We start from the raw sequence: 14,212 nt of genomic DNA, 5'->3' as shown, positions 1-14,212 counted from the left end.
TAACTATTGCGTACTATAGTAACTATTCTCACCTTTCTTAGGATCATTGAGACCCCACGAGGTGAGATCTTGCATGGAGCCCCAGTCCGAGGGAGATTGACAGTCATGTTTAGCTTCTTCCATTTTCTAATGATTGCTCCAGCAGTGGACCTTTTTTCACCAAGCTGCTTGGCAATTTCCCCGTAGCCCTTTCCAGCCTTGTGGAGGTGTACAATTTTGTCTCTAGTGTCTTTGGACAGCTCTTTGGTCTTGGCCATGTTAGTAGTTGGATTCTTACTGATTGTATGGGGTGGACAGGTGTCTTTATGCAGCTAACGACCTCAAACAGGTGCATCTAATTTAGGATAATGAAGGATAATGAAGGATATGAAGGATAATAAATGGAGTGGAGGTGGACATTTTAAAGGCAGACTAACAGGTCTTTGAGGGTCAGAATTCTAGCTGATAGACAGGTGTTCAAATACTTATTTGCAGCTGTATCATACAAATAAATAGTTAAAAAATCATACATTGTGATTTCTGGATTTTTTTTAAAGATTATGTCTCTCACAGTGGACATGCACCTACGATAACAATTTCAGACCCCTCCATGATTTCCAAGTGGGAGAACTTGCAAAATAGCAGGGTGTTCAAATACTTATTTTCCTCACTGTAGGTCAGATACATGCGATGTGCTTGCCTTCCATTATGATCATTATATATTAAACTTAAGTGTTCTCTTAAGTAGAATCAAGAGGCAGCACAGGACCAATAAGTTAAAACCTAATAGCCTTTTATAAGCAGATTTCCTCAAATAAAAGTAAGTCCACATAAGTCAGCACATTAAGGTATTGTTCATTACCATGGCAACCACTTGCATGTCTGGGTTTGAATGCGATTCTCGTGTATGAAAAGTATCTGTACACATGACGGGCTGCAAAATCACAAGAAAAGCTTGATATGTACTGACAACTATACTTTATTTAATATTTAGTATGCTGACATAACAACTGTTCAAGTGTCAAGTTTCATTCATAATGCTTCTCCTTTAATACGATATAAAATTTCATACCATATTATCCCTCATAACCGGTAGTATAACAAGCCAAAGGCAAGATTAATTGTTATCTACCTATAATTTGACATGACATGACGACATGTTTTCTGCCCCAGATATGCACTTTTGTTACAATGTTACATTAACATGATGGTAATTTAAACGTTGCCTTTGTAACAATATAAAGCAAAACATTAAATGTGCAAAAAAAGTAACTTGTATTTCCAAGTGGAGTAGCAGCAGAAGCAGGCCTATCGTTTAATCGACTAGTCGACTAGTCTCACACCTCCCTATTAAAGACTGTGTGTGTGTGAAAGGGGCTATTGAGAGTTTACAGGCAAACACTTTAATATGCATCCATGGCAATAAGTGCCAGTACAAAGCCCAAGATCAGTCATATTGGTTGTTTAGGAATAATACTGTATTTTGTATGTTTTATGGAGAACATGTGAGTGGCTGGCTGTGCAAACCTTGCTGCCACAATATTTTCAATGATTTTCAATATTTAATGCTAGGATATTTTAAGTGATTGTTATGCAAATACTATGGTGTTCTTGATAGGTTGTTGCTAGGTTGTTTTAGCAGGTTTCTAGGTTGTTGCTAGACTGTTCTAGAAGGTTGCTATGTGGTTGCTAAGAGGCTGCTAACTGACCAAATCAAAGATTTCCACCCCCAAGTTGATATAACTCTGGTCACCCTCCTTCAATGTGAGTCTATGGATTTTTTTGTGCCTGTTTCAGAATTTGAAGTATTATTTATGTGCATGGAATAAGTTATACAGGACAAGTTGCACACTGCATAATATTTAGGGTTTCCTCAAGATGACAAAATACCGTTGTTTACCGCACAGATATTTGATGCATTTTTCGAATCAATCCCATGATGCAGCTGAAAGCCTAAAGGCAAAATCCATGTTTCTTTCTTAGGGCATTGGACTGTGTGTCATCTACATCTCTGTCAGGCTGACAGCTAGGGAATTGTGCGCCGTGTGACTCTGCCACAGCCCCGAGTACTGCCTTCTTGCAGTCTGTCAGCTTGTTAGAGAGACCTCACATCTCCTGGCTAGTCAATAATGACTGCTGGATTACTCCTTTAAGACCAGACTGGCCTCAATTTAAAGATCAACAGCTCTTTGGTGGCAAGTGCTGGCTCGAAGGAAGTTTATCTGTTGAGATCTCCCTCAAGGTCGAGCACTGTGTGGAGTTCCTAGACTGACTTGCGGCTGGGTCATTCACAGGAAACTGTGCCATTTATGTTACAACATTTCAGGATTTTTTTTTTTTTTCATTTGAGTCATTTGAAAAGGTTACTGTCGAACTTTAGGGAAATAATATTTTCCCACCTCAGAACGGACCGTAACCGCCATGGACATTGAGGGACCACCACAAGGCAATGTGTTTCCCCAAATAACAAAAGTAATTTTATTTATTTATTTATTAACAGTCTGTAGTTTTGTACAATTATGCTACCATTCAAAAGTTTGAGGTCGGTTAGGTTTTTAAAAAAATGTTTTTGGAAGAAGTCTCTTAAGCTCACCAAGGCTGCATGTATTTCACATTTAGTGATCAAAAACAGCAAAAATAGCAATATTGTGAAATATTATTACAATTTACAATAATTGTGTTCTATTTTAATAGATTTTAAGATGTCATTTATTCTTGCCATTTTTATATATATATATATATATATTGGAACAATGTACTGTAAATGTCTTTACTGTCACTTTTGATCAATTGAATGCCCCATAGGCCAATATAAGTAAATAAAATGAAATAATGATAAAGACTCTAAAAGAAACATGTCTCTGTTTCAATAATTATTTTTAAATGGGGGAAAGCATTTTTGAAAAAAAGAGGTTTGTATATATATAAATGTAGAACATATACATTTAAAAGTATAATTTCGATGAAAGCTAAAAAAAAAATGTATTCTATATAATCTAGAGTCCTATGAAATCCATTTTATTTTTTACAAATTCCGTTTTATTTTTTCTGGATTCTGTTTTTTTTTTTGTCCTTTTTAAATGTTTTGGACTCAGTCAAAAATCATGTCTTCTAATTGAAATCATGAAACTTATAAAAACATGTTTAACAAAAATTGCATGTTTGGGTCCCTATGAAATACATTTTAATATTTTTCCTCAAAATCCGTTCTATTTTGACCAAATTCTGTGTTTTCAAGATTTCTGGATTTCAATTTTAATGGTTTAATTCAATTTAAATCATTCATGTCCTCATATAGTGAGACGGCAGAGGCTGAAAACACCACGAGCGTTATACTTACTTCAGTGTGTGTGTGCTAAATGAATTACACGTGCCTCAGTGTGTGTGTGGTAAATGAAACTGCGTCTGCGGTGCAGAACATGCAGGATTTATATTTAAATAGTATTTTTGAAGTTTAATATTCACAGACACTAGTCTATATCGTGATTTGATTGAAGTGTACTGACCTTCTTTTTATTTATTCATCAAAAATTTGACAAATTCTGTGAAACTCCACGTTATACAGTAAATTCCATTTTTATGACTAGATTCTGCGATTCTGTCCTTGTTTTCAACATCACGGAAATCATAGGGCCCTATATAGTCCTTTTAATTACAATGGTGATAAATGGGGACATGCAAATTGGCTGATATTCTGATGAAAAGCAAACATTAAAAATAAAATTGTTCTTATGTGTAAATAGTGTAAATAATGTGAATAAGTTCAGCATCCTGTTAAATATTTCAGTAGTAAATCACAGGGACACGTGGTATTCAAATGGCACTGTTTTTAGAGAATGACCTTGCTACAGTAAGGGCGTCCTCTCCAGCCCTCGGATCCAGCCTGTGCCAGTGTGAACTGGACCACAACCAGCCATTCAATTCAGTCTTGAGAGCTTTATGCATGATGCATCACTCAGACAAGAGTGGCATAAATACTGCAGACACTGAGATATCCTCAACTGAGAAGTAATTTGTTTGTTTTTACCTATACTTTAGTTGATTTGGGATTTTTGATCCTCTCATCTGGTATGCATTTAGGATTTAGGTTCTACAGTACAGAATATGCTGTAGGGGTTCAATTTTTTTTTTCTTTACCCGGTTTCTGAGTAAACACACAGGAGATGAAGCAGAGACACTTAAAAGTGCACTCAAAATCTAGGGACATTGCCTTTCATAGAGCTGGTGTTAAAAATATACCACACAGCCGAAAGGTCACTCTCTTCAGGGAGGATGAACTGAGAGTTTTAAGTGCTTGCGGTTAGACTGCTCTTCAAAAGGCAATGGGCTCTTAGCTATTCATCATGGGAAAAAATCACTCCATAATCAACAAGGAGATGAATGACAGTGAGATGGGATTAATAGTAGCACTTAAAAAAAAAAGTGTTTGAATTGGTAATCTATGGCATGTTCAGCAGTGCAAGTCACTGGATATACAGACTGGCTTCCACAGGCTTGATATTATGCCAAAGAGCTGGCAAAAGTAGAATAATATGCAAAAATGAATATTATTAAGGCAGAAATTAATGGTGTGAATGCAGATGTCTGCAACTGTAGAGAATGAACCGTAACACATAAAGTGCCATGGTTGAGGCTCCGCCCTCATCTCCAGTTTGAACAGGAACAAGTACGTTTCTCTGATATGCCTCCTTTTGTTTGGACTGCGTTTTAGACTGATTACATGTGCACAAAACCGCCAATAAGCCTCTTGTGGCCCTATCGTATCATTCCTCATATCAAGATGCACACGTTGCCAAGAGGCTCATCAGAGCCTGCCGATACAATACATATTTATGTACCATCCATATTTAACAGCATCCTTTCTATAGTGTTTAGCTGGTTGAGGAAATTCAGTGAACTCACATTATATGATTCTCTTTTGATGTTTTAACATGAAGAGAGATGTAAGGGGAGCTCAGTCTCTTCAATATTAATATTCAATAGACTTAATTCAAACGTTAACCTTAAACAATTAAAAAAAATTCTCTGTTAAGTTAGAAATCTTTGGCAGCCCAGCACGTTTTTTTGCAAGTCTCACTCGCTTTCTCGTGCTCTGTCTCCCCTTGTTTATTTTTAATTTTTTGTATTCCTAGTTCAGCCCAGACTACCTTAAGCTTTCTTTTCTCTCACTTCTATATTTTCAATTCTTCACTCTCCCTCTCTTTCACCCATCCCCCCATCTCTGTCTGCTCTCAGAGAGGGATGAGGTTGATTATCTGTGTCTAAAGTAAACTGCCCTTTCTGGCACCAGCCAAGGTCAATTACGGCCACACATTCAAAGCAGAATGAACATAAGTGGTGAAACGCAGGTGCAGTAGATGGGCTGTTTCTTCCAAGCAGCTTTTCTTCCCCTTTCCATTATTAAGATCTCTTCCATATCTCTTCAACTTACATTTTTCTGTCATTTCATTGGTTTGGAATATTAAAATAGTAAATACACTGTCCAGCCAAAATAAATAAATAATAATAATCGCTGATTGGATTTAAATAGGCAAATGCTTAAGAGTTTATGACTGGATCATTATTGCTGTGATTATTATGTTTCTAGCATGTTATATGTTTGGCAACAGTTCTTTTAGCCCTAATTGATGAAGTGTGTAGCTTTTCATTTGTTAAACAACCATGTAGGAAGACACATCATGGCCATATTCCAGGATGACAATGTCAAGAAGAATCATTTTCGCACATGAAATGGCACCTCTGAGTCCAGACCTTAAATTCATTGAAAATCTTTGGGATGTGCTGGAGTAGACTTTACACAGTGCTTGACTCTTGCATTATCAATACAAGATCTTGACCAAAAATCGATACACCTCTTGCACCAATTGATGGAAATAACATCACATGTATTTCTATGATGTGTCTTCCTACATTTAGCATTTAGGGTTGAAAGAACTGTTACCAAACATATAACATGCTAGAAACATAATAATCACAGCAATAATGATCCAATTATAGATTCTTAATCATTTGCCTATTTAAATACAAACAGTGCCTTTTTTTTGTTGTTTTTTTTGTGGCCGGGCAGTATAAGAAGCATTTGTACATTCGTAGGAGATTGGTTGTTCTATGATAGCCTAGTGAAATACCAAAGGAGATATATTTAAGTTACAGTCTTTAATTACTTGATAGTAATTAAGTTCTCAGCATGCTTCTACTGAGATCACCAACTCTTCCATGATGCATTGTTTCACACAGTTACTCTTGAAACACGAACAAAAGACTTCATGTATATGCATATTCGAACACTAAAAATACTGATGTCTCCCTTCAAAAAAATAAAAAGGAAAGAAGGGGGAAAAAAACCTTAATTGCTAGGCAGGAGCCTTTCAAGCGTTACCATGGTTACGCGATAGAAAGGTATGTGCTGTTTTAATAGCAGGCTGTGAAATGGAAGAGCTGTCAAGAAAAGAGCATCAGGCAGAAGGCGGTTGAAAGCATGGATTGCCTATTCCTCATACTGTTTGCTGCCAGAGATCAAAGTTAGACCGTGTGGCACATATCACCTGTCTAATTTGTTGGCTAGGATGCAAAATTAGATAAAGCTTTCATTGTATAGCCCGCCAGCTCTCTTTGTGCCGACCCATGGGAGACATTTGCAGTCAGCAATCAAGTTTAGCAAGCAAGGGAGGCTCAGCCTGCTCAAAAATGTCTTCTAAATAAATATAACACTAAAACGGTACAATTAACTGTTGTGTATAACAATCAATTTTGTGTATAAATCGGCCTTGTTTGTTTCTGGCTAAAATGCAACAGAAATATAAATGCAGCCTTCCATATAAGATCGCTAGTGGGGTGAAAGGTGGTGACAATTATAGGGGCCCCCGCTGCCCAGGGGGCCCCACAAAATCCAGCAGTTATACTATATAGGCCCCTGTTGCATAAATAATTCTAATATTTATATTAGTTGTATGCCTGAGATTTAAATGATAACCACAAAAACATGCAATTTGGTTAAATATTTTTTCCAAATATTCTCTTACCTCCCTAGAAATGGTTTAGTCTGATCTAAAGTATTTATTAATTATTCAGTCAGTGACAAACATCAGATGGACCCAATACAATTGTAAGTCCCACCCCAGCTCGTGAACAGAACCAATCAGAGTTGAGGCGGCAGTGCCTGAAGTTAACGATGAACTTGGTGGAAGAGCAGGAGATTGACTGACAAAATGTCGGGGAAAAGAAAACATAAATCAGGGTACCAGAAACGCTATGAAAAGAATGAGAGGGAGGCCAGGGGAGTTGTTGTATCTCAGTCAATCAAGACGTTCTTAAAGACAGGTTGTACTGTTATTTCGCTGGGAATAAGAAACTACTGTCTACAGCCTGCCGGGTAGGCTACTGTCACTCTTCATTATCGGTGCGCACCACAATCGACCGAATGATTATTCCTGTCTTTTTACACTATTGTAAATAGAGTTAAAAAAAACTTGACACGAGTCACGACGCATTGCATTATGCACCTGACCTGCTGGCTGATGATGTATTACATCAATAAAACACGGATACACACTGCACTTGAATGAATACATTTTAGCTTTATTTAATAATATTATCTTTATTAAAATATAAGACAATAAATGACTTTATTTTTTAAATTTGACTGCATTCTTGTCAATTTATAAATGTTTACTTTTTGATTTATGAATTATAACTGACTGATGGGGAAAAAAACATTATTTTGCTGTTAAAAAGTTTGCCTTTTAAAAATTGGTTTTATTATTATTTAACGATTTCTTTTTATTAGTTGTAATTTTTATCTAAATTTAACTTTTAAAATAAAGGTTTTACAACAACATCACCTTCTTCTGTTATATGTTACAGTATATGATATTGGTGGAGGGTGGTGGGGGCCCACATCAGTATTTTTTCAGGGGGCCCCGAATCCTCTAGCTACGGCCCTGAAGATAGCCAATCATTATCAGTGCGAACCTTTCAAACCAATTAGCTGTCAGTATCCCTTTAGTGTGTCTATAGTCTGCTTCTGGTTAACACAACAGGTGGAGAGAGACAAAAACAAGAATTAAATAAATAACAGATTTTGAGAGACTTCAAATTTATCTGAAATCCAGTCCGCATTATTAAAGGATCTCAAAACAACTGAATGACTGCACATCTCTGTGATTCAGAGTTTTGCATATTAATTATTAAAATATATATATTTTTTAAACTAAACTGGACTCAGTTTGTGGTTTGTTGTTGTGTTTAATTGTGTGCAAGCAGTCTGTGTGTACCTCTCTCTATCGCTTTTATTTATTTATACTTATTTTAAATTCATTATTAAGTTCAGTCGGTTATAGTTTAGTGTAGCTTTTATCATACTCAATACTTCTAAGAGTGACATCAAAGAATGACAGGCTTTGTTTTAAGACAAGTCTGTGAATCAGAGACTTTGTAGATTCTCTACATCGCAATAATCAATTTCAAAAGGAAAGTTGCAAAGTTGCTAAGATAAAACAAAATTTGAAAGACATTCTAAACAGTTCTAAACATCATTACAAATATATTCTTACATTTTACATTTTTAGTTTATGAGCATCATTAAGAAGTGACTAATTATATTCTGGTCTTAATGATTCTTCTCTATCTAATAAAAATGTACTTTATATAACCATTTGCATTGTTTCTTTTTGGCAATAGGAGCATGCTTAGTTTTGGCAAAATAAATGAAACATTTATAGTTGAATGTATTATATTACATTCAACTATTATAATAATAAAAAAATTGTGATATATTGACATTCTATGAGAAAAAGAACCTTTAAGGCTCCATTTGAGAAGTTCTGTTATAGGGAGTAAGGCTGAACTGGCAAATTAGTTTGCTGTTGTTGTCAGATGTGGTTAACATTTTGTAGTGTCCTCTATTGCTAACTAATTTAACCTTACAGTAAACATTTATATGATTGTCTTTGGTCATTTCTGTTGAATGAAGCACATTGCACACACTTTTTAAGCCTTACTTGTGCGTTCTGAATTAAAGGGATAGTTCGCCCAAAAATGATATTTAAGCCATGATTTACCCCATGAACGCGCGCCGACCGCCACCGGAAGCCAGTTATTTTCGTTTATAAAGTTTTAAATATGTATATTTTTACGACAAAACTGCACGGATTACCCTCAGAAGGCCTTCGTTTATCCCCCTGGAGCCGGATGGATTATTTTTGTGAAGGATGCATGCACATTTTGCGACTTGAATCAGCTGGACCCCATTGCTTCACATTATAACCACTGGAAGATCTAAGACATTTTCTAAAATAACTGAAAATGTGTTCGTCTGAAAAAAGATTGACATATGCATCTCGAACGGCTTGAGGGTGAGTAAATCATGGCTTAAATATCATTTTTGGGCGAACTATCCCTTTAAAGGCACACTCGACTAAGCTCTTTTGTGTTATAAAAGTGGCTTATAAAATGACTCATCAATTGAACTTTCACCTTTCAATATGCCTGAAAGCACATGTCTTTGGGAAGGTTTGATCACCAGTTGGTAGGATCTGGTTTGTGTTAAAGCCCTTGGTTAGCATGCAGTCAATGAAGTCAGCTGTTAGTGTTTAATCAAGGGTGCAAGAGAGCCCTCCAAAACACATCCGAGTTCAACTCCCTTACATAATGCAATTTCATCCCATTTGTTCTGCAATTGCATCTGACTAACATGTCACTTAGTTCCTGTCTCCACTTCTTTTCTAACCAAGTAAGAAACAATTTAGCACAGAAATAACAGGCAGGAATAAGGTCTGTGGAAATGCCTTTCCTTTAGCTGAAAAAAACAAAACACACTCAAACCCCAATAGTTTTCAAAAATGTAGCTGTCACATTAGGGTGGCTGCAATGAGCGCACAACATTGGAGAATAAACAGTAAGTCTTTATTTCACAATCTAATAATGAACACACAGGAGAATCACAGAAAAACACAACCACTTCCAACATCAACTATACCGGAGAAGGAACAAACAGAACTCAGGGTTTAAATAGACAGGGAGAGATAATTAAAATAACTAGGAACAGGTGTGGGATTAATTAACAACCAAGGAAACTAACTAGGGACACAGAACACAGTGAAAACGAAACCAAGACAGAACATACGCGTTACAGTAGCACCTGTGTATAATATTTTTAAGACCAATTCTATTGATGGTTATTAACATCTTTTAAAAAGAGACTAGGAGAAAGTAGTTTTAACTTTCATCATAATGTATTATAGGGATTTCTATTTGTGATTAACTGACCTTTTAAAATATGTGATGTATAATCTCATATTCATCAGTTTTATTTTCACAAGGAAGTATTTAGGAAGTGTTTTACTGTAAAATCTTTATTTGCCAATTAGAAGAGACTTTTAGAAGATATGCATATTTATGCATTTAGATTTTGCTTTCTTATTCAGATGTGAGGTCTTTAATGTGCAGTTTAATGATGAGTGTTAATGGAACGTGTAGGTTTACAAATGATAGTTTTGGTGCTATTTACCAATAGAGAGAAGTGCTCCTTTGGATTATTGAAGTGGTGAAGATATTGAATCGACATAGCAAGCCTGGAAGCTTTTAATCAATGCAATAATTTGCAGGGTAATGCAACATACACACAGTGTTTACAGATGGCACCAAATAATGGATCATACAGAGGAGATGAATGGCTTTCACTGGCTAAATAATGTCATTTTGAAGACGACCATACACAGCAATATTTTAAAATCACTTGATCAGTCAGGATGATATATGAGTTAAAATCTGTTAAGGGTTAATTAATTGTAACAAATAATTAAAAAAAGTTTTAAGCAGCATTTTGATCCAACTTCGATAATTGCCGTAATCTTTTAAAGAACTTAGAAGATAGTGATCAAACTAAATTTTATAAAAATCACTCATCAAGTTTATAATATATATTACTTCAGCATATGAGAGTCAAATTGGACAACTACAGGGACTCATCTCAAGATCAATAATTTAACAGTTCATCTATTGCCAAAACTATGCAAAAATGATCAGTCAAGAACAGACAATTATTGAAAATATTCAAATTAAGAATGTCAGATTCAGAATGCATGGTTTGTGCATAGAAAATGTCCGTCAAAACCAACACATGATAAATTCTACTGTGTATTGTGCATGTTATTATCTGACAGACATCGATGTTGTGATGTGGATTCAAAAACTGATGGATCAATGTTTTTATTTCTAATATTCCAACCAACAGGCAAACAAATTTTTGACATATTGTGCATGAGGGGTGAATTATGTTTAATTATAAAGTATATATATAATAAAGTGCTGGAGAAAACATTCAAAATGCTTTTTGCGTAGTTCATTATACTTATCTTACGGAATTAAGTTTATTTCGTGGCCTAAATAAATGTCATGTTACTCAGGTGATGTAACACTAAAGATGTTATATTCAGCTGTTGCAAATTCATTGACTTTTGAAAATCAAGTTGTTTTGTTTTGTTTGTTTTTTACCAGGAAAGGAGTGGTTTTGATGCACCACTTATTTAAAAACAAATGGACCGAATCATTATTGAAATGTGCAGAGCCACACTACTGAATTACAACTTCAATTACCTTCATTCTTTAAGACCTTTGCATCACAACACCGTGTGACAGTTGTGCTGTTTTTACTTTCTTTTATTAAAACATCTGATGCAGTTTTATGTTCAGGATAAGAAGGTGTGAGATGTTTATGAAAATAAGGAATTTTAATCAGATTCATGGCTTAAGTTTCTGTAGAGAGAGAGAGAAAAAAACATGTTCCTTTAAACTTCTCGTTTTGAGAAATTATTTTTAGATTCAATATTTACAGATAATGTTAACTGCTTCTGCTAGATTCACAGTCTGGCATCCTAAACTTTTCAAATGAACTACAAAATCAAATTTTGTGGAGCCAAATGAAGTGTGAGAGGACAGTATGCCCATAATTTACCTTGTACTTTTTGTCAAATGCTCTGAGGGGTGGAATCAGTTGTAGTGAAAAGATGGTGAAGAAGAGTTTGGAATGCCGTTGCTAAAGTGTAGATTGTGCAATTGGTATGGATATTTGAACAAAATAATAGACTTAGCCTGGCTGAGGATGGCACCTGGAGTGAAGGTGAAAGTAGAGATTAATTTGTCATGAGCGAATATCACATTTTGTCTTGGGGCCAATTATTTTGTCTGTATGCTCGTTCAGGTATCAGCAGACAGACCTGCAGTGTCTGCCTACAAATTAGACCTCAGGCATATCACCATGCATACAGAGAGAGTAATAGGAAAACGTACGGGAATTTTAATGTTATTCTGGGAAGTCTGTGTTCTGATACCAAGTTTGCTATTTCTATTCTGTTGATTACAAAAACTGAAACTCCACAAACTGATTAATTGTCTGTTCAATTGTCTGTATTAACATATTCATAGATGTTATTCAGAGTGGCCGGCATATTTAATGGATGAATGGAAACAAGGATGTGAGGGACAGAAGTACAATCTGTTCTATATGTCGTATAGCTGTTGTGATTTTCCTCTCTGCCCAAATAAATATGGAACTTAATGTTTCTTAAATGAAATGAATGTTGAAATTAGGGTTTCCCAACTCTGTGTTTGCAAACCCTTAGGGATTTTTGATGGAAGTGCAGGGGGTTGTGAGATGAGATAGAAACGGCAATGCTAAAATAATAATAATAATAAATATTATTATTTAGAAATATTATATATATATATTTTTTTTAATCAAATATTACCAAGTCAAACTGATACAAAAATATTAAAATTATAAATGATTATTTGTGATATCAACTTGTGAGGATTTGTGTATTGGTACGTCAGGTTCATGGGGTTCAGCAGACAAAAGACAAAATTATCTTTTCTAAATCCCACACAAAATTTCCCACAGCTCTCGTGTGACTCCGTTCTTTTTCGTCTCTCTTTTTTGCAGGAACTGTTTACGCCGGAATGCAAGTTTAAAGAGTCTGTGTTTGAAAACTACTATGTGATCTACTCATCCATGCTGTATAGGCAGCAGGAGTCGGGGAGAGCATGGTTCCTTGGCTTGAATAAAGATGGCCAGGCCATGAAGGGGAACCGGGTGAAGAAAACTAAACCAGCTGCTCACTTCCTGCCCAAGCCATTAGAAGGTAAAGCATGCTCTGAAAACCTCAAGAGAACAGTTAACATCCAGGTCACTGTGACACTAGCAGAGTGGTAATGAAGAGCATGAGTCCCTGAGAGATATGCTTTTGCCTGATGCCTTTTTACAGTTTTTTTCTCAACTGGTTTTACACATTTCTTCAAATTAAGGTCAAGGTTTTCAAAACAAGGAACACAGGCATCTGAACACTTTTCCAAAAACACTTTCCATTTTCATTGCGTTAATACAAATGACAACATGCATCATTTTTTTGTGAAAAAAAAAAAAAAAAACACTCGCAAAATCTCCAGTCCATGGTTCAAGCTTTCAAAACATTTAATACAAGCAACTACAGAGATGGAGGAGGTAGAGAACAATAAGAAAGAATAGAAAGAAAAGATAAAGATGAGAGAGTGAGTGGAGGAGGAAGACAGATGATGGAAGAGAAATAGGAATGCATGTAGGATGAGGAGAGGAGAGGACATCGAAAGAGTTGAGGAAAGAGCAAGAGGAGACGAAGTAAGAAGAGGTGAGAAGAGAAGGAAGGGGACAGTCTCAAATGAAATGAGAGCCAGTCTAACTGACAGTGAATCAAGGTTTCTTGATAGAGGCCAGACTGAGTTTAGGCTAATGTGAGCAGTTCAAGAAAACCAAGGGAAGACCCAACATCACCATCTGTGCCGTGCTCTCGTGGGGCCGTATAAGATGTGCCAGGTGTGAATTGAACATCTACACCATTCTTTCCTTAGATACAAAGTTTGAATTGATGTGGAGGAAATTCTCACAAATGAGAGGCTTGATTATATATTTAGTGGCAGCAAAATTTTTTGTACATACACATTTTTTTGTACATGTGCCATATATAGAAAAGCATACAGATTTTTTTTATAACTACATGCTTATGATTAACATAACCTGAATATGAGGTGCAGTCAATAGAAAACACAACTGTTATGATATCATTTGCTTTTGTTAAATGTGTTACCTGAAAATAATGCAGCACTCACTATAAAGTGAAAATAAACTGTTTTGCTGAATTAAATAGAACTATTTGTTTTGAAAGCACTGACTTTAGAGATGTGTAAAATAAGTTGAGAAACA

At 35.6% G+C, this 14,212-nt stretch overlaps 1 protein-coding gene across 3 annotated transcripts in view; it reads left to right on the top strand.

Annotated features, from left to right (window-relative positions):
* The window catches only part of fgf14 (fibroblast growth factor 14), a 138,578-nt gene that overhangs the window by 120,367 nt on the left and 3,999 nt on the right, over window positions 1-14,212 (top strand). For all 3 annotated transcript variants that reach the window (XM_084122970.1, XM_084122969.1, XM_084122971.1), the window contains exon 4: window positions 12,920-13,118. In XM_084122970.1, the coding sequence (XP_083979096.1) occupies window positions 12,920-13,118 (199 nt within the window). The remainder of the gene's footprint in view (window positions 1-12,919; window positions 13,119-14,212) is intronic.

The sequence above is a fragment of the Abramis brama genome, assembly GCF_963993115.1.
Source record: "Abramis brama genome assembly, chromosome: 8".
Classification (NCBI taxonomy): Eukaryota; Metazoa; Chordata; class Actinopteri; order Cypriniformes; family Leuciscidae; genus Abramis; species Abramis brama.
The sequence above is the reverse complement of the archived record's forward strand: the minus strand, read 5'-3'. Positions and strand labels throughout refer to the sequence as shown.